The 27,420-nt window shown below is 42.3% G+C and overlaps 1 protein-coding gene across 1 annotated transcript in view; it reads left to right on the top strand.

Annotated features, from left to right (window-relative positions):
• SCN8A (sodium voltage-gated channel alpha subunit 8) overlaps nucleotides 1-27,420 on the top strand; it is a 415,106-nt gene that overhangs the window by 114,627 nt on the left and 273,059 nt on the right. The window contains exons 7-10 of the mRNA XM_029594973.1: nucleotides 15,152-15,373; nucleotides 16,463-16,526; nucleotides 16,886-17,027; nucleotides 23,046-23,252. Coding sequence (XP_029450833.1) covers nucleotides 15,152-15,373; nucleotides 16,463-16,526; nucleotides 16,886-17,027; nucleotides 23,046-23,252 — 635 coding nt within the window. The remainder of the gene's footprint in view (nucleotides 1-15,151; nucleotides 15,374-16,462; nucleotides 16,527-16,885; nucleotides 17,028-23,045; nucleotides 23,253-27,420) is intronic.

The raw sequence follows: 27,420 nt of genomic DNA, 5'->3' as shown, positions 1-27,420 counted from the left end.
TTTCCCTTCTTTAGGATGTCTTCAAACAGACCTCCGTCCATTTCTTCCCCTTGAGTCAAATAGAAGTGCCATCTCCCCTTTCCAATATTACCCACAGTGCTGCCTCCTTTTCCTATAATTCCTGCATTTCAGTTGCTTTGATATTTTTTTACTACTTTTTCTTCTCTGCCTTTTCTATCCCTTCCTAAAACAGATCATAGCCTGGTGGATCCATATCTTATTCATGAGAGTATTGAACCACATCTCCGTGATAGCAACAATATCCAGTTCTGCCTCCCCCATTAGGGTATGCAGATCAGGAAGTTTATTGCCAGACTATGAGCATTTGCATTCAGAGCCTTCCAGGTTTTTCTCTTTGGCTTTTTTTACACTCCATATGGGTAAACCCAAAGAGACCAGTTCCAGTTGAGCTAGAAATCCAAAGTGTTGTGGACAATGTGAGGGTGAGCCTCTCTTCCAGTGGTGCAATTGGCACAACCTTGTGCCGGGCCCTAAGGTTTGCACTGACAGCAGTGAGCGAGTCTTAGCACGGGCCAGGCTATGACAGAGTCCAAGAGACTATGGTGGAAGCTGAAGTCTTGATGGAGATAAAGCTGTGGCTGAAGCTGAAGACTTGACTGAGGCAAGGCTGTGACTGAAGACAAGGTGGAAGACTTGGAGTGGAGCAAGGTCAAAGACTGGAGCGGAGCAAGCCTAAAGACTGAAGATTAGAGCGGAGCAAGGTTGACAACAAGGAACCAGGCAGAAAACAAGGAACCAGACCTTGCTGAGGCGAGACTGGAATGTCAAAGAAGCCCTTATATAGGGCAGGAAGCTGTGACTTCATCCGAGGGCATCGTGGGCTTTTCCTGCCAAGGTCCCTTTAAAACACAAACAGGCCAATACAGTACGTGATTGGCTGCGTGTATTCGACGCGCGTCTATTACCCCTTATACTGTAAGGGGTTTAGCATGTCAAAAACGTGCGGCCACTCCCCCTAAAACTAATAGCGCTCATCACATGCAAATGCATGTTGATGAGGCTATTAGTCGCCCAGGATACTGAAAGTAAAATGGCAAGCATTAAATTCTGAACAACCCAGAAAAGTGTACAGAAAAGCAGAAAATACTACTTTTCTGTACACCGTCTGAATTAATATCCTAGAAATATTAAGTCAGAGGAACCAAAAATGTAAAAAATAAAATTTTTTTAAAAATCTGCCCACTGGTCAGCAGGTTAGAAAAACAGATGCTCAATTTTACCGGTGTCCGTTTTCCTAACCCAAGGCTGTCAGCGGGTTCGGAAACTGATGCCGGTAAAATTGAGCATCGGTTGTCGGAACCCACTGACAGCCACCTCTATGCTAATAAGGTGGTGCTAGGGACGCACTGTTATCCCTAGCACCTCCCCCTCATTTAAATACTGAATCGCGTGCCCAGGAGAGGTGGCTGGGCGCATGTTGGGAGAACAGGTGCTCAAAACAGAGCGCCCGCTCTCCCCTTACGGTATTGGCCTGACAGCGTCACTCGTGTGTACACCTAGAAAGATGCATCATTGGAGTGTCTTCATCTGCCATGTGGCGGTGGCAATCAGGTTGAGTGAAGCCTCCCTTGGGGCTGTCCTGCGAGTGGCGAATGAAACAGTACCCCCCTCCTCTAAGCTTCCTCCCCAAGCCTCTTTTCTTTGGCTTCTGAGGAGACATTGAAAGTACATCTTTATCATCAGGAACTCGGGGGGGGGGGGGGGGGGGGGGAGGTTTGACCAGATGTCTTTGGATGAAGCTGGAAAAACATACACTGGTTGATCCTGTTCCTTAGACAGGGATCCTTTGGAGGGACAAATACATGGCTTGTAAGTTCCAAGGTCATCATGTTGAATAGGGACAGCCTCTGCTATTTGGGAGGTGGCCTCTACCCCATGACAATGAACCTCGGAAATTTGGCGAGACCAGCAAAATTGTGAAACACTTGGGTTTCTGGTTGGTTGTCATAACCTAAGCTGGAACAAGATGTATACAGGATCTTTGGATCCAGTACTTCAGGCACTGTAGTCTGGAGCGGGACACTCAGAGATGAGGCGACAGTGCTCCCGGCAGGATGGACCTCAGTGGTAATTTGTAAAGTACTCCAGTCTATGGATGATTGATTGGAGTCGATTTTCTTGATGAGACCCTATCTGCATAGAGATGGTGGCTATGGTCACATGATCGGTTAAAGTTTTTTCATAAATGGAAGAAATAACATGAGGAATAGTCAAGCTGGTAGTAGGGCAGCCCCATTGGCATAACAGTGAGTCTTGAATAAAGTTGCCCCCACCTCCGCTAACTGTTAGAACCTCAGTTTGAACTGAGTATTTCCTGAAGTTGAGGGCCATGGAACCATCAACTGTGGAGAAGGAGCAGGATGGTGAAGAAATGCCCTCCCAACTAGACTGGTTTCTTCGGAGTTTCCTGGTCTCTCGGGGCACTGACTGACAAAATGTCCCTGTGCTGCATAGTAGAGGCAGAGGTTATGCCATCTCCACCTTTGTTTTTCCTCGACCGAAAGTCGGGTGTTACCCAATTATATGGGTTCCCCAAAGGCAACCACCTTCGGCGGTTCTGAGGAGGACTTCAAGCAACTCAGGGGTTTGGGAGTTACGAGTGTAGCTGGATGGGAGGTCTTCCTCTCTTGAGCTTGTTCCTGAAATTTCAGATCTATTGAAATAGCTAGGGTAATAAGTGCTTCTAAGGTAGGGGGAAGGTCCCGAGTTGCAAGTTCATTTTTTATCCTTCCGGATAATCTTTGCCAGAAAATGGCACCCAAACCAAGTTCAGAAGCTAGGGTTTGGAATTCTATTGCATACTTGCAGACTGAGCGAGTGCCTTGATGAATATGAAGCAATTCTGTAGCAGTGGACAAAATACGCCCAGGTTGATCAAAGATCAGACAAAACTGTTGTGTGAAGGTATCCATTTTCTGGAGAAGTAGGTCATCTTGTTCCCACAAGGGAGAAGCTCTTGTGAGTGCGGAACCGTCCAATAAAGAGAGGATATATGTAATCTTGACATGATCTGAAAAAAACGAGCCTGCTGTAACTCAAAATGCATCTTGCAAATGTTGAGGAACCCTCTGCACCCCTTAAGGTCACCACTATACCTAGGAGGTGGTGGGAGCTGTACCATGGATTTCACAGCCCAGATGGGCACCAATGCTGGGTTCAACAAAGCTGGTACTGGAAATGAGAATGGGCATTGGGATTGAATCACATCTGGGACAGGATCTGTAGTAGCCCATTTACTTGAATTAAGCTGCTGCTGGGCCTGTTCAGGAGACCATTCAATTCAATTTTTTGTTCCTGCATCTGGGTAGCCAAGGCAGTGATGGCCTGTAATGAGGATGCATTCACCGAGCACATGGCCTCAGTAATCTGTTGCGAATGACGTGAGCGTGAGCCCCTCTTGCCATGGTGCAATTGGCACAGTTTCATGGGCCGGGCCCTAAGGTTTGTACTGACGGCGGGTGAGCAAGGCTTAGCACAGGCCAGGCTATGACAGAGTCCAAGAGACTGATGGAAGCTGAAGGCTTGACGGAGGTAAAGCTGAAGCTGAAGACTTTATGGAGGCAAGGCTGTGACTGAAGACAAGGTGGAAGGCTTGGAGCGGAGCAAGGCTAAAGACTAGGAACAAGGCGACCTTGCTGAGGCAAGACTGGAACGTCAGAGAATCCCTTATATAGGGTAGGAAGCTGTGACATCTGAGAATGCTGCGGGCCTTTCCCACCACAGGCCCTTTAAATGACACAGTGTCGCGCATGCTTATGCCTAGAGAGATGCATCGCTGGAGTGGTGGCATCTGCCATGGCATCCAGAGTGAGTGAAGCTGCTCTCAGGGCCGTCCGAGCAGTGAATGCAACACAAAGCATCAGGGGGAGACTGCATCAGTAGTCTTAATATATATCTGTTGTAAATTTGCCTTCTTAATTGACTCATAATTGGGGTAACTAGCACACTTCTCAATTTTCAGGGCAGCCTGAACAGGCTCTGCTGGTGTCCCATTGTATTTTTTTTATTTATTTATTTATTTATTTATTTATTTATTTATTTATTTTTATATACTAATAACAGTTTACACATCGTACGGGTTTACATAGAACAATATGGAAAGCCACAAAAAGGGCGTATCCTTTACATAAAACATAGAACAGTGATTAACAAAATAAATATTGATAAACAGAATAAACAGAGATCAACAAGATAAAAATAAAACATTGAATGCTAACTTTGGTTCAGCAATTAAACCAGGAAGATAATAAATATATATACAGCTTATGTAAGTACGAATGGCATAGAGTTGTTTTTCTTGGGGAAGTTCAAATTGTAAGTCCATGCATGGAGTTGTAGGTAAAACCAGGACCGTATAAGCCTGAAAAAAGTGGAGCGAATTGCTGATCCTAGTAATTACTGCATAATGAGCATGAAGCCTGTGGTTCTCAGCTGTCAGTCATTTTTCTTCTAAAACTAGCTCTGTATACCTGTGGAAAGAATAATGCTGTGCTGTTTAAACTTTTGATTTTCAATCAGTTTCATCCCAAAGAATTGGCATTTGTGGCTATCCGAGTGAACTTGTTGCTCATTTATATTGGTTAAGGTCCTGTGAACTACTACCTGGAATCTGAGTCAGAGGTTCCTATGTTTAAGCTGTTAGAAGGACTGTTAAAACACATTTCTGTCTGGTTGGGGAATGTTGAATAGTATGCCCTTTTCCCAAAAGTAGTGGTCTGCCTTTTGGTTTTGATCGAATTCCTTACATTCCATCCTCTTTTTGTTGAGTAATATGGTGCAAGCAGAATAATTGCTGCCTCACTGCACCCCAGAAATGTTTGTACTTTGCATTGTTTGCAAAGATTTCTAAGACTCTATATGGATGAAAAGTGATTTCCAACTGCAAAATATTACCAATTTTTGTTGAGAATAGCTTCATTTCTCTGTAGCATTTTGGACCAGCCTCAGCATCTGTAATAACCAAGGAAGACAGCAGACTTGGCTGTACTGGTCAGAAACAAAGGTTTGTTTACAGGTTTCAAAGAAACAACAGATCAAAATAGTAGCTCACCTCACTTTAAACATCCAAAAGCAGTAATGTACTTTGTACAGGCACAGCACTGAGTCGAAGCAGCTCCCCAGGGCCTTCCTAACCCTCTGGGCTCTAAACCTTTATATTGCAAGGTAGGGATCCTCCCAGGATCCAGAATCCTTTGCGTCTCTACGCCTTAAGGCGGACAGGGATAGATGTCTGTAGCTTGAGGGAGTCTTTTTGTATACTCCCTCATATACCCTCGCCCTCAGCTCACCCCTACTTGGGTGAGCACCTGCCTTTATCAGGAACACCTTTCTTGACAAAGTCAGCGTTGATGTTCTCTTTTCCAGGCCTATGCTAAATTTTATAATTGAAGGACTCCAGAGCCAGGAACCACCACATCACCCTGGAGTGGGTCTCTTTGTTTTGGTTTATCCATATGAGTGGTTGGTGGTCTATCACCAGGGTAAACTGCCATCCCAGGAGGTAATATCATAATGCTTCGATGGCCCATTTTTACGCTAAGGCATCTTTCTCCAGTGTAGAGTACTTTTTCTTCTGTGGAAGGAGCTTCCAGCTTATATAGGCCACCAGATATTCTTAGCCATCCTTCGTTTGGCTGAGAACCATCCCTAGACCTACATCTGAGGCATCCATCTGTACAATGAAGTGTTCTGTAAAGTCTGGATGTATTAGAACTGGGTTGGAGCAGATTTCTTCCTTCAGATCCTGGAAGGCTTTCTCTGCCTCGGCCAACCATTGGACTTTTTCTGGTGATTTCTTCAGTAAGAGCCTCATAAGTGGCTCCATCTTCTTGGAGTAGTAAGTATAAACCTTCTTTAGCCTGTCAGGCCTAGGAATGCCCTTCCCTTTGGTGTATGGAACTGGTGCCTTGGTAATTGCCCCACTCTTCCTGGACTGCAGGTGGACTTGACCCTTCCCTAAAGTATAGCCCAGATATTGACTTCTTGTCCTCCCAACAAGTACTACTTTGGTTTTCTGTCAGTCTAGCCTTCCTCAGAATGGATAGTACCTCTTGAAGTCAACTCAGATGTGTCCTCCAGTCTGGGCTGAAGACCACTATGTCATCCGGGTATGTAGCAACTTGCCCTGGTGCGAGCGGAGCATATGGTCGACCAAGCGCTGGAACATTTTGGGGGCACAATGGAGGCCAAACAGGACTATAAACTGGAAGAGACCTGCCGGTGTCGAGAAGCCTGTCTTTTCCTTCGCCATTGGTGTGAGGGGTACTTGCCAGTATCCTTTGGTAAGATCCAGAGTCAAGATGAACTGAGCCGACCCCAGGAGCTCGACCAGTTCATCCATCCTAGGCATTGAGTATGCATCTAGTTTGGCGACTTCATTGACTTTTTTAAAGTCTATACAAATTCTTATGCTTCCGTATGGAATATCCCAATTCTTGCTACAGGCAAGCAACTAAGGTGGACTCTCTGACATCAGTAAAAATGGACATTTGCCTGTTTGGCTATCTGCAGCCAAATGCAGAGATGAGCCACTTGCAGTTGTTGTGTATGTACTCAGCTTGACAGATTTAGAGGCCCTTCCAGCTTAGATGGTGACAAAAGAGGCCAAGAGAAACAGAAAAACAATGGTGTCATGTGAATTTATGCCACCAGTACACTAGGGGCCTCTTTTTATGGCTCTGGGGCTAATCCTAGAGTAGGACTTAATTAGTGCACTGTCAGATGTGAACAACTGGCAGTCATCTGGCTGACCACTTGCTGAACATGGAGAAAGAAACAAAGGACCTGGAAAAGCACATGAAAATCAGTCTATCAAAGCCTTAATTGTATATTCACTTGACTGTGCATGAAGCTGCTGAATTATGCATAGGTAAGCCCTTAAAAGCAGTACTCAGGATCATTGTCAGTTGATCATTATCCACCCAAAAGAAGACGACCCATCTGAGTGCTGCTCCGTCCCTGCCTTGCCTCCCTGCATCCTGGGCAGAAGCAACTTGCAGAGACAAAGGGCACAACAGAGCCTGCTACCGGTATCAGAAACTAGAGAGCTGAGCAACCCCTGTTGCTTCAGTGACAAAGGCTGTCCTCTCTACCTTCACATTGAAAACCTGAGAAGGGAGAGACCACCAGACCAAGAACCCCGTGTGTGTGCAAGTCCCATATTGGTAAGAAACTGTGGACTCTAATCCCGGTTTATTGGGTTATGGCTTTTTAACCCTTACATATGCAACTTCAGGCTAGAGAGATGTGATGCTAGCATTAATTCTGTAATCTAGTAAGCACTGGATGTCGAGCACGCTTTCCTAACTATTTTCTTATTTTTTGTTTCCCGAATGATAAGTGCTGCCCCTGTATTAGTATCATTATGGTAGCCCCTGAATAAATACAATTTTCCTCAGACAAACAGTTTGATACATTCTCTATGCAGACGGACAAGAAAGATCGCTGGTAAATAAGGAAGTACACTAAAGGTGGGGAAGGAAATTCTAACTCATCTGGCTTCAGCAGGACTATGGATGAAGGCCAGTCGCTAAAAGATTCTTCAGTGACCCCGAGCTGGAGCATATCTTTCACCTCTGTTTCAATGATTCGTCATCTGGCTTCTGGGATTCGCTATGGCCATTGACATACGACCACCCCTGGTGGGGTAAAAATATCATGCTGAACCAAGTGAGTATGTCCCGACAAGCTTGAGAAGGCTTCTCTATTCCACGCAAGACACTGCTTTATGTCAGCTATCTGGGAAGTTGACAGCTCCTCTCCAAACAGCACTTGGGTGTGGTCTGCTTCAGGTTCAAGCTCTGGGCCGAATTCTCCTTGCACCATGTGGAACCACCTTGTGGAACCCATTTTTTTAGTAAGTTGACATAATAAATCTGACTTTTCTTTCTCTTATCAGGTTGGGTTGTTTTGTAGTCCGCTGGGCTTTTTTTTCCAAGACCTCATAGGGCCCTTGCCAGCAGGCTAGGAACTTGTTTTCTGAAGAGGGCAAGAGAACCAGAACCTAGTCTCTGGGTGGAAAGTCCTCTGAACTGTGGGACAATTGTAAGTCTGGGCCTGAGCTGTCTGAGCCTTTTCTAAGCACAAGCAGGTCACCTGCCCAGCTTTCTTTAGGTACTTTTGCATCTATATAACATAGTCCACGAGATTCTGTCTCAGGGATTTCTTCATCCTCCCATATCTCTTGAGCCACATCTAGTACACATCTTGGTCTTCTACCATATAACAACTTGAAAGGCGAGAAGCCCGTCAAACTTTGGGGCACTTCGCAGACTGCAAATAGCATATAGGGTAGTAGCAAGTCCCATTTTTTTGCCATCTTTATCTATGAACTTCCACAACTTTTGCTTAAGTGTTCTATTGAAGCGTTCCACAAGGCCATCAGTCTGTGGGTGGTGCACTGATGTATGTAAAGTTTTCACCTTAAGCAGGCTGCAGAGTTGAATCAATACTTTCAAGACAAACGGGGTCCCTTAGTCTATTAGGATCTCTTTGGATAGTCCTACTTGAGAGAAAACTTCCATTAAGGCAGTTGCCACTGTCGGGGTTTTCATATTTTTCAGTGATAGGACCTTCAAGTGTCTCATGGTATAGTCCAGGATCATGAGAATATACTTATTTCCTCTAGTGGTTCTCTCTAGCAGTCCCACGAGGTCCATAGACACTCTTTCAAAAGAGGGCTCAATTATGGGCATGGGAATGAGAGGTGCAGCCCAAACACCAGCAGGTTTAGTGAGTTGGCAGTTAGGGTAGGACTGGCAATACCACTGGACCTGTTTATATATCCCCAGCTAATAGAATTGGACCAACATTTTCTCTTGGATTTTTTCCTTGCTTAGGCGACTCCCTAGCAGGAGACTATGTGCTAACTGCATGATTTTCTGGTGATAGGACTTGGGGACTAGGAGTTGCTCTATCAGTTCTTCTACACACTCCCATTTATGCCTCAAAATAGCAAATCTTTTCATTATGAAATATGGAGAATCTGGCAAAGTTGCTGGAGCTCCCAAAACCACCTTATCTGGGCTAGGGAGCACCTCTGGTGCTCCCTAGCCCACTTAAAAAACTTGTGTTCCCTCTGGGCCCGTTTAAAGGCACCTTGTTTACCCTCGATTTCCCAGTTAACTGGATCAGACATGAGATTCGAGTTGGCTGGCAAATCTTCTCTACTCTGAAGTAGCTGCCCCCTCGGTCTCTTGGTCAGCTGTAAAACTATACTTGTCTTGTCTTTGTCTCCGGGATTTGGGCATTTTTTGAGACTTTAGAAAACAAGTCCATATCCTCTATTGGGAAGAGTTGGGGGAATGGTAACTCCTCATTGTTGGTGTTGGGTGTGTCTATCATGAGCAGGGTCCAGAGTTTGTTAAAATTCAGCTGTTCTTGTCCAGTTAGGACAGGGTAGGGGAGCCATGGCAGAACCCCCATTTCTATTTTATCTTGGCCGATGGGTGTCTTTAACTCCAGTTGGCAAGTTGGATATTGTCTGTGGTTGCCATGTATGCAGGTCAAGAGTACCACATTCTCATAATTAATTTGGACCCATTTCATCAACTCCCATCAAATGAATGTCTTCATGCTTCCTGAATCTACCAGGGCATGTGTTGGAATACCATCGATGTCTGCAGAAATAACGAAAGGACTGGTCTTTTGCTGGGAAATGTCTGCAAAATGACAATAGTGTGGAGTCACTGCATTAATGTCCATAGCTGCTGCTTCGCGGTGTGGACAGTCCTTGGCAAAAGGGCCAGGTTCTCCAGAAGAGAAACATGAGGGACTCCCCAAGTTAGGCACTGGTGTTATGATTCGTGTTTGGGCTGGCTCTTCCGGCAGCCGGAGCCTCTGATTCTTTGGATCTCGTCGGCCTCTAGGCATGTCCCATACCTTCTCAGGGAAGTGTGGTGTTTCTGCATAGAGTGAGCCTGGTAGAGTAGGCCACTTCTAAGACCTTTTCCAGTGTCAGATTTGATTGTTGGTAGACCCACTTCCGCATGGGTTGTCTGAGGCCATCTAGGAATTGCTCCAAGAGAATTGTCTTGGCGACCTCCTCCCCAGTCTTTTCCTCTGGGTGGAGCTACTTCCAGATGGAAGTTGATGGAAAGGTTTCTTGGATTCTCCCCAGGTTGCAGGGAGCCAGATCAGAAGCATTGTCGATAGATCTCTGGGGTTGAGCCATCTGAGTTCGCAGTCTGGAAAGCAGCTTGACAGTCTTCAATTAGTAAGTTACTTGTGTCGCCCACCTAACCTCCAGCCAACTGGTGAATCTAACGCGGCTCAAAATTCTTGAAAAAGCTGTAGGGGTCCTCCCCCGGAATCATCTTCAGTAAGGCTGTGGCCAAGGAAGGTGGTTTAGTCACCGCCATTTGTACCGCTTGTGCCACTTGAGTCAGTAAGGTGTTCTGCTGACCCACTTCCTCCTGCAGCGTGTGCTGCTGGTTGATCTGGACCTGCAAAGTATGTTGCAACTGTTGCTGCCCAGTAGCCAGGATCTGTATTACTTGCTTGCATTCTGGTGGAGGGGAAGTGCTAGGCAAGCGACTCTCCGGGGAAAGGAGAGAGAGAGGAAAAAAGAAAATCATGCTGGCTTGTCCGGCCCTGCCTCTCTTCTTGAATCCTCTCTATTCCAGGCAGGCTTATCCCCTTAGCCTGGATGTAGCACAATTAGGCAAGAAACTAGGGAGGCCCTAGGAAACAGAAAAAAAAAGTCATTTTTTTTCTTCTGTGCTATAGCTATGGTTGGTGCCTGTGGGTTCCCTCTTTAGGCCACCAGATCCCATGGCTACCATGGTCAGAAACAAAGGTTTAAGTACAAGCTTCAAAGAAACAACAAAATAGCTCACCTTGCTTTAAACATCGAAAAGCAATTATATGTATTTCATACGGGCATAGCATGGAGTCGCAGCAGCTCCTCAGGGCCTTCCTAACCCTTCTAGGCACTGAACCTTTTATACTGCTAGGTAGGGATCCTTCTGGGACCAGAATCCTTTGTGACCCAGGATAAATGCCTCTAGCCTGGGTTTTCAGGTGGCTTGAGTCTTTTGTATACTCCCTCACTCATATTCTCCTCCTTTAAAGTGCAATTTGTGTTCCTTTTTGTAATTCTTTGTTTACATACACATTTTTTTATCGGGTGATTAAACCATGTGAGAATTATATTCATGCAATAGCTAAGCCTAGCTCAGTGAGGCACCTCTCCTGCCTGCTCCACACCAAAGCTTTCCTACTTCTATGAGAAGAAATGTAGCCTGATTTAAGGAGCTGTGACACCAGACCAACCTCTTTCTTACCATTTGCTTCTAGGCAGTAGGAACTTCTTAACATACAGATTTGCTGCCTCTAAAAACACTTTAAAAGTAAAGGAAAAATTTGCAACACATCCAAAACAGGGCAGAGGAGGACTTTGGTGGATGGGGGACCTGCCAGGCCAGCTGCTAGTTTGAATTATTTGTTGTTTCTGGTTTGCTTCCCCTGGAATGGAAAAAAAGTGTGAAACTATCAGGACATTGTATCCATTTATAGGAGGGTTGCATTACCTTGGCTGACAAATTGCTCAGCACAGAGCAGGGTTTTTTTTTTTTTCTGCTGCACGCGGAAATCAACCCAACACCTGCAGTTCCTGAGCATAGAGATCTGAGCTGCAAAGAATTTCCTCTGATAAGAACACCCTGGGGACTGTATTATAATGTTCTTATCCATTCAAATTCTTCTGCCAACAGAAAATGTTTCCATAAGAAAGGGACACATTTGGGCTTTTGTAAAAAAATAAAAATAATAATAATAATAATAATGTTCTTGCAAGCAATGACCTTTTGATGGAAATAGATTTAAGTTGGAAGAAGCATTACAGCTTTTCAAAAGATGTTCCATCTGCAAAAGAAAAAGGTAAACGATGATTTCTCAGTACATGGATCAGGTCCCCAACAGAAGCTTACTGAAGTAAAATACTTGACACCACAGTACCAGCAAGATCTGTCAAAGGGTTGCAGCCGTGTGAACTGCTGTCAGAATTCACTTTATTGGCAAATTATGTGGATTGAAGGAAGGTGCTGAATTTGTATAAGAAGCAGAGGAAATTCTAAGACTAGTCATGTAGCATTTCGAGCCATTCTGGCTTTTTCTCTGAGCTTCATTAGGCACATCTGGTATCTTACATGCAAAAATACAGCAAAATGAACCCTTATCTCCTGAGGTTTGGCTAGTTAGGTTCACAGTAAAACCTAGCATGGCTTTAATGGGAGGTGGGATGTCTTCAGACAGAGGTGCTCCTTATGGACTTCTCAGAAGTGATGCCTGGATTTTGGATATTTTAATCCTCTGATTGTAAAGGACTCTGTTTAAGTGAAGCTCCTGGTCTAGTGACCCAGAACCCACCAAAACTCTTGCCAATTCATAAGTTAGTGTGTATCGTGCCAGATATTCCCACATGTACATTGGGCAAGGGCACTGTGTGCAGCATTGTAAGAATTTTCTGGAATGGCACAGATTAAATTACAGCATTAAAGGTCTCCTCTGAATTGCGCATTCACTCAGAGACTGTTCCCCCTTTGGCTCCTTCTTTCTCTTTGCTGTATTTCTTTATTTTGGTTAATTCTGTTCAGGTATTTTTGGCTCTATCCATGCCTATAATTCTGATTGATCTTCTTTTGAAGGCCAAGGGTTTTCAATTTCTAAAATGCAAAACTATAAATAAATAACAAAATTATCATCTGAAATCTGTTTTCCTCAGCCTTGGCGTTTAAATTAATGCATGTAGATATTTTAATCCTGGCTTGTTGTATGACTGTATTTTGTTGATAAATGATACTGTTTCTTCTTCTTTTAATCAATGTTAATCTTTTGTTTTTGCTCACCACTCTATAAGTTCACTTTTGTAGAGCGGTGAGCAAAAAAACCTGGGCTCTTTAAAGCAGGCTTCCAGTAATAAGACCTTTTTTGAAATTTTATATATATATTCAAGACATAAATAACAATCTGGATCACATTTTCAGAGTATCTCGCCAAAGTAAATGCAAAAGTAAGGGTCAAACCAAATAATACATTCAAACACATTGAAACATAAGACCACAAAGGATGAAAAAGAAAACCTCAAATAATTTTCGGAAAGATTCCAGGATTAGATAAACAATGTATCTGTTACAAAATATAATAGAACCTGAAATAGCTGAATTACCACCATGTTGTCATTCTAATTTCCTTGTCTTATTCTGGACAACTGTTCCAGATCCATAAAGTTATATGTACAGTTATGTAATTTAACCTTACATTTACAAGGGAAATAAAACTTAAATTCAGCAAAGACAGAGCCTCTTGCTTTAGGACCAAAAAATTTGTAGGTCTAGACTAAAAGGCTCTTTTTACAATGAACTTTTCTGTTTGCTTACAGGAGGCCATTGTATGATTTACAGGCTAGTTCTATTCAGTTTAATGATTAATAATCCCTTTCTATGCACTTCCACTTACTGCTCAGAGACTTTGAAGATAAGTCTTTCAGGAAGTGACATCAGCAAGCAATGGCCCTCATGTTTTGATGAGGTCACAAACTCCTGAAAGAATCATTATTGCATTCTGGTGCAGTTACTCTTTTATATAAAGGGCTGCTTTAAAGAAACCAAATCTGTTCATTTTGGTAGAAAAAAGAAAGGAAAATGGGGACTATAACTTATTAATGGCAAATACAATCAGGAGTAGCAGTTTTAACCAGAATTGATGTTTGCATCTCTCAGGGGACAGGGATCACTCAACAGTGACACCTACTGCTCAGACTAAGGGTGCATGCATGCTGGGTTCCAGAGTTAGCAGCAGTCTGTGGCCCCAACCCCAGAATGCTTCATGCAGTGTTGGGGCTAAAATCAGAGAAAAATAGAAGATGTCAACAGAAAAGGACCACTTGGTCCATTCGTGCACTTTTGCACCAGTCCACCATGCTTTCACAGGTCTTACTCAATCTGTGGTCTTCTCTCTCCCTCTGCCACTAAGGTCCTTTTTTGTCTATCCTATGCATGTTTGACTTCTACCCCTGTTTTGGCTCCTATGACCTCTACTGGAAATCTCTTCCAGGTGCCCTCTATTCTCTCAGTGAAAAAGTATATTCTTACATTACTTTTGAGCTTTCCTCCCTCAGCTTCATTTGATGACACCCCTTGTCCTTGAGGTTTTCGTTCTACGGCAGTTGCTTCCTATTGGTACCTTACTGAAGCCTGCTAAATGTTTCAATGTTTGCATCATATCTCCCCTTAGAAGGGATAGGGTTAATAAAAATGAGGAAAATTCTTAGGTAACTGTGCATGAAAGTTCGTGATGACCTCACTCCAAGAGAGAGGAAAATGTTGAGCCATGGGAATTGTTTGCTGACTCTTTACCATGACCATGCCTGTGACTTCCCATGTGGACATTCTGACTTCTCCTTTACCACCAAGTGGCTTCTTAAGGAGAGACTTATGATAGTCAAATATAGTCCATGCCATAGACCAGTGTAAGGCAACAAAGCCATCAGCCATCAAACAAATCAAATTATGCTGTGTGTTATTTTCAGATGGTTGGCTAAGTAGTCTTCCATGATAATAATCTGGCTTTAGCAAAGCTACTTAGATCTTGGTGTGTGCATGGTTCACTTATTTTCATCCTTTGGATGGTGGGGAAAAAAACCAACCTCTATAATCCCACCCATATTCTTAAGAGTTTACAGTCCACTTATGCTTTCCCAGAAATAAATATATTTAAAAAATTATTTCTCTGATCATACAGCACTAAGTCTGCATTCACTGCATTAGATAGTCAACACCAAGGCTTCTAGTGCAAGAGGGTATGAGCTAGTAATCCAGAACCTGGATGGACATCAAACAGGTAGCATTGTTTATCCGAGTCACCTCTGTTCCTGCTTTTCTTAGACCAGTCAGAGCCTCACGTCCTTGCAGGAAATAAAGTAAAACTATAGGAATGAATCAGCCTGTCAGTAAAAATAAATAAGTAAAATGGAGTCAGCTGACAATCCTGCTTCTTCTTGGCTAGGAATTTTTTTTTTTTTTTTGTTTGTTGATTCAGAAGTTGCCCTGCTCTTAACTACGACTGTAAAATTGTCCTTTGTGCCACCTGGGGTTCTGGAAGTAGTCTGCAGCACCCTGTTATTTCCATACAGGTTTGAAGACCATCGTTGGCGCCTTAATCCAGTCCGTGAAGAAGCTGTCCGATGTGATGATCCTGACTGTGTTCTGCCTCAGCGTCTTTGCTCTAATTGGCTTGCAGCTCTTCATGGGGAACCTGAGACACAAGTGTGTGGTGTGGCCCATTGACATTAACGAAAGCTACTTAATGAATGGCTCCAGAGGATTTGACTGGGATGAATACATTCATAATGAAAGTGAGTGCAGTGTCTCCATTGTATTAATTTATTTTATAAGCCATTTGTCTAGTGCAGTCTAGCTAAGTGTGCTCAGCCAATCAGGAATTATAGTAACATAGATGGTGTTGGAAGGAGACAACCATGTGGTCCAAACAGTCTACCTGGTTGCCAACTGAATCACCACAGACCCTATTCTTTTTCTAGTCTTTTCACTTCTAGTCCTTACACCCTTCATCTGTCCTAAACATGCTCATATTCTGAGGGCATTAATACAACATGTGGTACTCACTTACACTCCAGTTTGGTTTATTCCATCTTAACTTTGCACTGCTGACCAGTTTTTGAAATGTTAGGAAAGTATTTTAGAATATTCCAGAATGTAAGAATTCATGATTGGTGGGGGGGAGGGGTCAATGGATTAGATAAGGTTAGGGTGTTTAAAAAAAAAAAACTGAAGCTAGTTTGGTGTTGAGGGGACTTACCTTGTCAGTCTACTGGAGGCTTCTCGCTTTTTAAAAAATAAACATTTCAGTTGGCAATTGGTCATGGAGATTGTAACTATTCTTCTGCTAACTATGGGGGTCATTTACCAGACGGATCGCATGCGATAAGGGACGTTTTGCACACAAAAAAGTCCCTTATCGCGTGCGATACCAAGATGGGGACGGAGTCGGCCCCGGAAGAGGAGGAGTCGGGGCGTCACCAGGGCCGACTCCATGCAGGCGACGAAAAGGTAAGGGCCTTTTCGCGTCCTATTTCACGCCCAATAGCTACACCTTCTATGGTGGCGCTATTGGGTGCGAAACCGCGGCAGTGCGATCGCTGCCGGCTAGCGCAGGACTGCCCCCCGTTTCGGCCCTCCGCCCCTCATTACCTAAAGTATCGCAGGCCTGCAATACTTTAGAAAATGAGGCCCTATGTTGCTTTTAGTTTGTAATTGTTATTAATCTTTAATATGAAGCTGCTGGATAAGTTGATTTTTTTAAATTAATTTTAATTTAAATAAAATATATACACAGGACTTAGCTGCTTTAAATAACAATATTGTTTATAAATCACTTGATTTCTTTATTTTTTTTTTTCTTTCAAACATGCACATTTTTCTAGAAAACTTCTATTTCCTTCATGGTGCCCTTGATCCTTTGCTTTGTGGAAATGGCACTGATGCAGGGTAAGGCTTATTTGTGTTTTATTTCTACCTATCCATCCTTTGTTCCTCCCACCTTGGTATTCTAATATTTTATGACATGGTTTTATAAAGTAAAAAAAAGATTAAAAAAAAAAACAAATCAACAGGTCATGGCCTCAAACTGCACCCTTTTATTTTTTGGAGGGTTCTCCCCTACTCTTTGCTGTTTTAAGAGAAAAAGATCCCAGAAGCAATTGCAGAGCTGCCTTATAATCCAGTTTCTCTATACACTTACTCTGCTAACTTTGATTACTTCGGGTGTACTTCGGTCGAACTGCGATTGATATGTTGTTAAATCCCAGGGATCTCCTTTTAATTGTCTAACGGTTCTTGGTTTTCAGTCAATGTCCAGAAGGTTACACATGTATGAAGGCTGGACGGAACCCAAACTATGGCTACACTAGCTTTGACTCTTTCGGTTGGGCCTTTCTTGCCTTGTTTCGCCTCATGACTCAGGATTTTTGGGAAAACTTGTATCAGCTAGTAAGTATTCATCTGATGTGTATGCTGTACACTTTATCTTGTAACAAGGCAGAGCAGGGAGTTAGTGTACATGGCCCCTCAGTTGTGCTATAAATCATAAAGTTAAAGTCAGAACAGCCACCTGAGAAATGCCACAGTAGCATAAGAAATTGCATGTGCTGGAGTACCTTATTGCTGTGTTATCTCAAATTAAACTTGGATTCTATGTTTTCAAGTGAGACAAGGGTCTGCAGAGAGAACCAAAATGTAAGAGGTCACTTATAAAATTTCCAATAAAGTCAGTTTGGTAAATCTGAGAGTCTTTGATTTCAGTGATCTATGTTACCCTCCTAGCCAAAAGGGTTCCTTCCTAGTCTAGAATGAATATTGGGGCATCTCCCAGGGGTGATAGATCGAGTGCAGTTGGCTTCCCAATTTATATCCCAATTTGAAATACCTTGGATCCTATTGCTTGATATTTAATTATCCAGTGTTCTTCTCCTCTTCTGCTCCATGATACTTGAAGAATGCCTCCTGGATTCTTCTCTGAATACCTGGTTGGTAGCTGTAGGGGTAAACATCAGTTGGGTCCCACTGCTCTTCTTTCGCCTGCTTTCTCTGTCTCCTTGGATATTGGATTGTTATTCTCATCTCCTGCCTGATTTCTGTTGTGTGGTTCTGAATCACTCTGACTAAGAGAACCAGCTGAATGAGCTCCAAAAAATCTCATTAACTGAAAGAAAAGAAAGGATGGATAAACCTGATTTCTAAAGCAAAATCCAAAACAGGGAAAACTGTCTTCTCTCTATTTGAACCCCCCCCCCCCCTCCAATAAACTAGTTCAGGAAGTATCTCACAAACTCCACCTCCATTGTCCCCAGAGGCTGGGGCCTAGGAGTTCTAGGTAAAAACACTCCTCTCCCTTCAGTTTCCAATTCAGAAATCCACAGCTTCTCTAGGGTGTTGGTCTCCTGCATAGCTACAGGAAACTACCATTGCATCAGCCTCACATGGGGGTGATGTGGTATAGATGGCAAATTCCAGTTCTAAATTTATTTATTTATTTATTTATTTATTTATTTATTTATTTATTGTTTTTGTTATACCGAGTTTCATGATAGGCATCACATCAACCCGGTTTACAAATAACAAGGAGTGTAAAGCATAACATAACGTAAAAAACAATATTTTCAATAAGAACCTTGAACTTTAAATACAGTGAATCAGAAAAAGGGAGAGGGAAAGTTACAAAAAACAAGGAAAATAAACTTGGGATGGAAGGGGAGAAATTGAACAGCACAATATTTACATTTCAGCCTATTGATACATGCATAGGCTTTCTACAAAATCACACACCTTAGTAGAGATTCCATTGGAGCCCTAAGCTTAAAATCAAAGTAAACAAAGAATTACAAACTAAAAAGTAGCCTACCTCACCACCTTTGTCACCTCTTCCCTTTCCCCACGTCGCCTTTTTTTCATTTGCCCATCTATCTCTTTCTAATCCCGGTACTAGAATGGCTAGAAGTGAGTGACAATCCTGACACTCTGCTATCCTTAATGAGGCACCTCACCACAAGCTGTCCCTTAAGAACATAAGAAACTGCCATACTGGGTCAGACCAAGGCTCCATTAAGCCCAGCATCCTGTTTCCAACAGTGGCCAAACCAGGCTACAAGTACCTGACAAGTACCCAAACACTAAGTAGATCCCATGCTACTGATGCTAGTAATAGCAGTGGCTATTCCCTAAGTCAACTTGATTAATAGCAGTTAATGGACTTCTCCTCCAAGAATGTATCCAAACCTTTTTTAAACCCAGCTACGCTAACTGCACTAACCACATCATCTGGCAACAAATTCCAGAGCTTAATTGTACATTGAGTGAAAAAGAATTTTCTCTAATTAGTTTTAAATGTGCTACATGCTAACTTCATGGAATACCCCCTAGTCCTTCTATTATCCAAAAGTGTAAATAACCGATTCACATCTACTCGTTCTAGACCTCTCATGATATTAAAGACCTCTATCATATTCCCCCCCCCTCAGCCGTCTCTTCTCCAAGCTGAACAGCCTTAACATCTTTAGCCTTTCCTCACAGGGAAGCTGTTCCATTGCCTTTATCATTTTGGTTGCCCTTCTCTGTACCTTCTCCAGTGCAACTATATCTTTTTTGAGAAGTGGTGCCAGAATTGTACACAATACTCAAGGTGCAGTCTCACCATGGAGCCATACAGAGACATTATGATATTTTACATTTTATTCACCATTCCCTTCCTAATAATTCCTAACATTCTGTTTGCTTTTTTGACTGCTGCAGCACACTGAGCTGATGAGTTCAATGTATTATCCACTATGATGCCTAGATCTTTTTCTTAGGTTCCATATTAGGAGTTACCACCCAAATTTTGTAACTACAGCGTAAGAATATAAGAAATAACCTCACATGGGGGTGAGGTGGTATAGATGGTAAATTCCAGTTTTAAATGCATAGGCTTTTTACAAAATCCACACCTTAGTAGGGATTACTTTTCCCCTTTATGCAACACCTTGCACTTGTCCACATTAAATTTCATTTGCGGTTTGGATGCCCAATCTTCCAGGCTCGCAAGGTCCTCTTGCAGTTTATCACAATCTGGTTGTGATTTAACTACTCTGAATAATTTTGTATCATCTGCAAATTTGATTACCTCACTTATCGTATTCCTTTCCAGATCATTTATAAATATGTTGAAAAGCAGCAGTCCAAGTACAGATCCCTGAGGCACTCCACTGTTTACCGTTTTCCACTGAGAAAATTGACCATTTAATCCTACTCTTTCCTGTCCTGTCTTTTAACCAGTTTGTAATCCACGAAAGGACATCGCTTCCTGTCCCATGACTTTTTTATTTTTCTTAGAGGCCTCTCATGAGGGACTTTGTCAAACACCTTCTGAAAATCCAAATACACTACATCTACCAGTTCTCCTTTATCCATGTGTTTATTAACCCCTTCAAAAAAATGAAGCAGATTTGTGAGGCAAGACTTCCCTTGGGTAAATCTATGATGACTGTGGTCCATTACACCATGCCTTTCTATATGCTCTATGATTTTAATCTTTAGAATAGTTTCCACTATTTTTCCCGGCACTGAAGTCAGACTCACTCGTCTATAATTTCCAGATTCACCCCTGGAGCCCTTTTTAAATATTGGGATTACATTGGCCACCCTCCAGTCTTCAGGTACAATGGATAATTTTAATGATAGGTTAGAAATTTTAACTAATAGATCTGAAATTTCATTTTTTAGTTCCTTCAGAACCCTGGGGTGCATACCATCCAATTCAGGTGATTTGCTACTCTTTAGTTTGTCAATCTGGCCTATTACATCTTCCAGGTTCACAGTGATTTGGTTCAGTTCATCTGACTCATCACCCTTGAAAATCATCTCCAGAACCAGTATCTCCCTAACATCCTCGTTAGTAAATACAGAAGCAAAGAATTAATTTAGTCTTTTTGCGATGGCCTTATCTTCCCTAAGAGCCCCTTTAATCCCTCAGTCATCTAACGGTCCAACAGACTCTTTCACAGGTTTCTTGCTTCGGATATATTTTAAAGTTTTTATTGTGAGTATTTGCCTCTACAACCAACTTCATTTCAAATTCTCTCTTAGCCTGCCTTATCAGTGGTTTATACTTAACTTGACAATGCTTATGCTTTTTCCTATTTTCTTCAAATGGATTCTTCTTCCAATTTTTGAAGGATTTTTTTTTTTGGCTACAATAGTCTTTCACCTCACCTTTTAACCATTCTGGTAATCCTTTTATCTTCCTTCCACCTTTCTTAATGCATGGAATACATCTGGACTGCGCTTCTAAGATTATATTTTTAGACAATGGCCATGCCTGTTGTATACTTATAACCTTTGAAGCTGCACCTTTCAGGTTTTTTTTCTATTTTCCTCATTTTATCAAAATTTCCCTTTTGAAAATGTAGTGTTAATGCTGTAGATTTACATATTGTCCCCTTTCCGCATATTATGGTCGCTATTGCCAAGTAGCCCCACCACAGTTACCTCTCTCAACTAATCCTGCATTCCACTAAGAATTAAATCTAAAATAGCTCTCCCTCTTGTTGGTTCCTGAACCAATTGCTGCATGAAGCAGTCGTTTATTCCATCCAGGTCCTTTGACTCTAGCATGTCCTGATGTTACAGTTACCCAGACAATTTTGGGGTAATTGAAATCTCCCATTATTACTGCACTGACAAATTTGTTAGCTTCCCTGATTTCTCTTAGCATTTCATAATCTGTCTGACCATTTTGTCCAGGTGGACAGTAGTATACTCCTATCACTATACTCTTACCCAACACACATGGGATTTCTATACATATAGGGGTAGATTTTAAAAGATGGGCGCACGCACAAATGGTCGTGTTGATTTTACAGCATGCACGCGCCAGGGAGCGCATGTTATAAAATCCATTGGCTGCACGCATGTGCGGGTGAATTTTTGCAAAGTACACGCAGTGATACAATCGGGCCTTCCCTAGCCACCTGCCTAACCTTCCTATCCCTACCCCTTCCCCTCTCCTCCCAACCCCCTTAACCTAACCTACCTTTCTTCAATTTTTTTATTTTATTACTTACTGCTCCTCGGGAGCAGAATTAATTAATGTGCACCGGCCGGCTGCTGGTGTGTGCTTCCTCAGGACAGCGGCTGATGGCCGCTGTCCTGGCTAGCCTCCGTCCCACCCATCCCTGCCAAGACCATGCCCCCTGGTCTTCCCCTTTTTCATGGCACGGGCCTTGTGCAGGTATCGGCACTTACGTGCGTGGCTGGGCCCTTCCCTTTTGAAAATGCGTGTGACGTGTGCAGGGCCCAGCCACACATGTAAGTACCAATTTTTACACTTGCCGGGCTTTTAAAATTCGGCTGAAAAATTCTACTGAGCATTTAGTCTCTTGTATGATCTTTATCTTGTTGGACTCTATACCCTTCCGGACATAAAGGGCCACACTCCCACCAAGTTGATCCTCCCTATCATTGCGATATAATTTGTAACCTGATATAGCACTGTCCCATTGGTTATTCTCCTTCCACCAAGTCTCTGTGATGCCAATTATGTCAATCTCATCATTTACTGCTGTACACTCTAACTCTCCCATCTTAATTCTTAGACTTCTGGCTTTGGCATACAGACATTTCAAAGTGTGTGTTCTGATTGTATTAACAACCTGCTTTTCAGTTGATAGGGATAATTTAGAATACTTTAGCTCAGGTGATTCTTTACTTATGGGCACAAGGACTACATTTGCTTTTATTGGAACCTCTCTGTTGGGTTGGCCCTAACTCTCCTGTTTCATTAGTATCCTTAAAAGTCTGCAGGATCAGAATGCTCCTTCATTTCTTTAACCTGCCAGAATGAAGTGCATTCTGCTTCGCAGAGGCAATGCTGATTTTTTTTTCCAGCTAAAAAAAAAAAATTGAGATAAGGAATGCTGGGAAAAAGGAATGGAATTTTTAAAATGCAGTTAATAGGAAGATCCCTCTCATCTGAAGAACTTGAGAACATCTGTCATGTAGGGATGTGCATTCATTTGAAACAATATTGTCTATCGTGTCGTCTTGTGTTAAACTTTTTTAGGGCATACGGTTTCGGAAATGCACACTCTTTTTTTTCAAAATGTAAAAAATGTGAAAACATGATAAAAAATGAAAATTGACCTCCAAAGAATACGACATGATAAAAAATTATATTTGTCACACATGACTATGTTCTAGGTTCCAACCATGGATTTAAGAAGTGGATGCCAAATCCAGCTAGCCAAAGTGACGCACTGTGGTGCTCAGGCACTCAGATCTAGTTGGTTTCGGTTCCTTTTGTTTCAGTACAACTGAAGCTCACTTAAAGGTGAATTTTAAAAGCCAGATACACATAGTGCTCCTTTATGCAGGCAAAACACTATTTTAACCACGAAATGCCAATGAAAATTGCCGCCTGGGCTTCAGCAGTTCTCTCTCTGTGCTGGTTATAAATGGACATCCTTATTTTTCCAGACTTTGCGAGCAGCTGGGAAAACCTACATGATCTTCTTTGTCCTGGTTATCTTTGTGGGGTCATTCTACCTGGTCAACTTGATCCTGGCTGTGGTCGCCATGGCCTATGAAGAGCAGAATCAGGCTACTCTGGAGGAAGCTGAGAGGAAGGAGGCAGAATTCAAGGCCATGCTGGAACAACTAAAGAAGCAGCAGGAAGAGGCACAGGTTTGTTGCGGACGCATAATTTCCTGAAATATATTTTTATGAAAGGTAGCGCCCAATTATGAGGGTCATTTTCCCAGCAGTTCACCCAGCAGTAAAGGTCACACGCATACTTTTACTGAGGATTTTCAAAACACCTATACGTTCACGTGGAAAATACTCCAAGGGACTGGCAAAAGTACATGCGCTTGTTCAGTGCATCTCTTCCTCATAATTTGCCCACATAAACTTGCGCACATACTATTTTTTTTAAATCAAAGCATATATGCATAAGTGCTGATTCTTCCGCAGCACCAACCCCACACAACATGCCTCCCCTCAGTTTGCATGCATGTACACATTCAGCCCCGGGTTATTTTATACAACTATTCATGCATGAAAATTTGGGTTTGAGTAACACTTCCTAACGTACCGCAGGATGTATTCTGGTTTCTCCAGTTGTCCTTGCCTCCTCCTTCAAACTGTATTTTTTTCTTTTTTAAAGGTGTTATACTGGTGTTTATGTTAATTTTTCAATAGCAGTACAAGTTTGGGTTTTTGGTTCAGTGGCAACTGCGCTATATTGTATCTAATACATTTTTGCTTTCTTTTTCATCTTTCTCAAAAGTGGTTAGAAAGACATTTTAAAATAATTACAGTACAGAGTTCAATGCAATAATGTTATTTTTATATCGCACATCAGCAACCATCACTGCTTGAGGCATGTCGGTACAATCTTGAGGCATGTCAGTACAATCAATAGATAATTAAAATCATAAAGCAAAAAAAAAAAAACAACCCAGCACACGGTCTAAATCCCACGTTATTACTGCTTATCAAGCTCTCATAATTGGACCAGTCACACCCCAGAAATATCTAAATTAATCAAAGTTCTCTAGCCAAACAGCAATACAAAAAAGGGATAAATTCCCAAACTCCTCAAGAATCCAGTGACTACACTTCATTAGAGGCCTGGGTAAATAACCACATCTTCAGGTCCTGATGGAAAACCCAAAGGTCCTTCAGTAACACAAAGAGCATTTGGCATAATGACCATACAACATGACGGTAAATGACAACATTGATGAAACACTAAATTTAGGCCAGGACAGACAAAGGCAAAAGTCTAAGCTGAAGCTGGACCTGGACCTAGTACTCAAAAATGAAATCCAGGAAATTGGCAATAATAAATATATTTTAGTGACAATGCCGAAGCCGAGCCAAAACCCCAAAACTCGACTTTAGAGTGTTACACAGAGACAAACCCTAGCTATCCTTCCCAATCCTGCTGATTTAACAGATTAAATCACTTAAAAGAGAGGTCCCTGTGCTCCAGGAGCAGTCACTGCAGTCTCCTTGAAAAATTAAAAACTATCCTTGCTCCCCCCAGCAAGTGGACTTTCAAGGAGAATTGGTTATGCAGAAATAAACTTTTGCAGACCCAGTTTTCTACTTAAATAAAGGGAAAGCTAACCTGCGTGTGACAAATAGCCATGAATTCAGATGGCATCAGTGTCAGCAGGACATCTAGCAGACACAAATATTGAGGCAATTTGTTCTATACCAATTTGTTTCTTAATTTGGGAGGTAAAATACAGCCCTTTATTATTGACTTCCTGAAGTCGTATAGTAAGTTAGTGCTAGAGGTAGAAAAACTGAAATTTAGGTCTTCAAGGTGTAGAATGTAATTACACTTGAGAGAGAGATGCTAACGTGCTGATTACAAGCCTTGAGATCAGGAAGGATTTTATTCCTTATTTATTTAAAATGTTTTATAGCACATCTATAACAAACCTGCCAAGCTAAGCGGGTCACAACATATATAAAAATACATAAATGTCCTATAAAGCAGCATTAAACATTAAAACATTCCTTTATTGCACTGAAAATTTGCTACAGAAGCTATGCAGTATTTGTTTTATGCTTTCTGAATTATTATGTAGAGATCACAAAGAACCTTGCTTGAACTCAGGTGCCAGAAGAGTGCCAAATTTATAGATATACCCAGTGGTGGTTGCCAGCATCAGTGGGACATAATTCCATGGTGGGTGGAGGGAGGCAATGAACAGGGTAAACCCGCATGGAGCAGAAGTTACCTAAACACCTTCCTGGGCAGACTAGATGGATCTTTCTGGTCTTTATAAGTTGTAATTTACTATGCTACTGTGTTGGATGTTGTGCCCTTTGACTGCTAATAGAATTTATTATTAGTGGCCCAGGTTTGCCATCACTGATATGGAGATAGCCATAATGCAAACAGATGGGTCTCTCTTCTTGCCTAAATTATGCCATTTATGTAACTGTTTGCTGTGTTGCATTCCTTTACACAGAAATACATAATATGAAATATGTGCATACTGGTGTGGTCACTGCCAGCTCACAATAGTAGTACATGAGTTTGGCTCCTCTGTTTTGCCATATGTGAGGATGGACCCCTGCCTGAGTGACAGTGGGTGATGTAAAGAGATGAATACCCTTTCATGACTGCCTCGTTGGTAGAATGCTCTGCATGTTTAACTGCATAGAAGTGCTGACTTGGTTCCTATTGATGCTTCCATTACAGATTTATCTTGCTGGAGAAGTGGTCTTTTCTGAAATGGAAAAGAATTGTTCCTGCTCAGAAATTTTGATTTTCTACTTGGAATAACTTGAAAGGATACATTGTTTACACATTTTTTTGTATTACACTAAATACAATTCTGCCTCCACCTCTGTCTTTCTCTTGGTCATAAAATCCCTGGATATGAAGGTCTCAGTAACCATAGAGACTTAAGGGAAGTAAAATAGGGTCATGAATCCAAACCATTCTATCTCAAATTTAAATGGTCAGTCAAAGCTTTGTAATTCATGGATGAGGAATTCCTTGAGGTTTATACAACTTAGAAACCCGAGCTACCTGTTTTTTTTCCTTTATTTAAAAAGAACTAGACTTCCTTCCTTGCTCCCTGAACAGAGCCTAAAAGTAATTAAATGGTGCAGAACTTATACCTGCAGGAAGAGTCTGAAGGAAATATATATGTGTGTGTATATATGTATAAGACTTGTGTCAGTTGGTCGGTCACAGTCGTGTCTGTGGCCATCAGATATACTCCTGGTTGAAATCTAAGCTACTGTGAAGAATTCTCCTCCTGCGCAGAGTTTGGAAAGAGGGCAGGTGGCTACGAGCAGAGCCCATCCCACTCACAGTGAAGATGTAAAGAGCTCCAGAGTGCAATGAGCAGACCACATTTTGCTTGTGTAGAAGATGTGAAGTCCTGGAGTGCCATGAGTGGAGCCCATCCTGTTTGCATTTGTGGCGAAGATGTGAAGGCCCAGAGTGCTGCAAGCAGAGCTTATCCCATTTATAGAGAAGATGTGAAGGCTCGGAGTTCCATGAGTGGCGCTTGTCCTGCTCATGGCTAAGATGTGACAGGCCCAGTAAGAGTGAGTGAGTGAGAGAGCCTGTGTGTGTGTATGAGAGAGAGAGCCTGTGTGTAAGGTTGTGTGTATGTGTGAGAGAGGGAGCTGATATGAGTGTGCGTGAGAGATGGAGCCTGTGTGCAAGAGTGTGTGGGTATGTGTGCCAGAGAGAGGGAGCCTATGTGAGGAGATTGTGAGAGAGTGTGTATGTGTGTGAGATTGGGAACTGGTGTGTGTGAAAAAGACATTGTGTGTGTGAGGGTGCATGTTTGTTTGTGAGAAAGAGAGCCTGTATGAAGGGAAATGTGTGAGAGAGAGAGCGGGAGCCTGTCTGCAGGGTTGTGTGAGAGAGATAGGTAGCCTATGTGAGAGTGTGCAAGAGAGAGTGAGGGTGTGTGTGCAAGAGAAAGAGGGAACCTGTGTAAGAGCTTATATAAGGGGGTGTGTATGTGCACAAAAGAGAGGGGGTGTGTGTGTGTGAGAGAGAGGGACAGAGGGAGCATGTGTGAGAGGCAGTATTGAGAGAGGGGTCAAACTCTGGGAATGAAGATAGAATGGAATGGGTTAAGCCTAGAAGGAGAGAGGAGAGAGAAGAGATAGTAGAGGGTAGAGGAGTTGGGATCTGAGATGGTAAAGTGGAAGGGGTTTGGCCAGAGAACTAGGGAGAGAGGGTGGAAGGTTCATTATTACAGTGTACTTCTAGGGAAACTATGCTCAAAATATTTAAAACTGCATCTTTAAGTAATAACTTTTCTGTATTACATTTTAAATTAAATTACTCAGACTGTATTTA

The sequence above is a fragment of the Rhinatrema bivittatum genome, chromosome 3 (genome assembly GCF_901001135.1).
Source record: "Rhinatrema bivittatum chromosome 3, aRhiBiv1.1, whole genome shotgun sequence".
Taxonomy (NCBI): domain Eukaryota; kingdom Metazoa; phylum Chordata; class Amphibia; order Gymnophiona; family Rhinatrematidae; genus Rhinatrema; species Rhinatrema bivittatum.
Note: the sequence above shows the minus strand (reverse complement) of the source record. Positions and strands in the feature narration are given on the sequence as shown.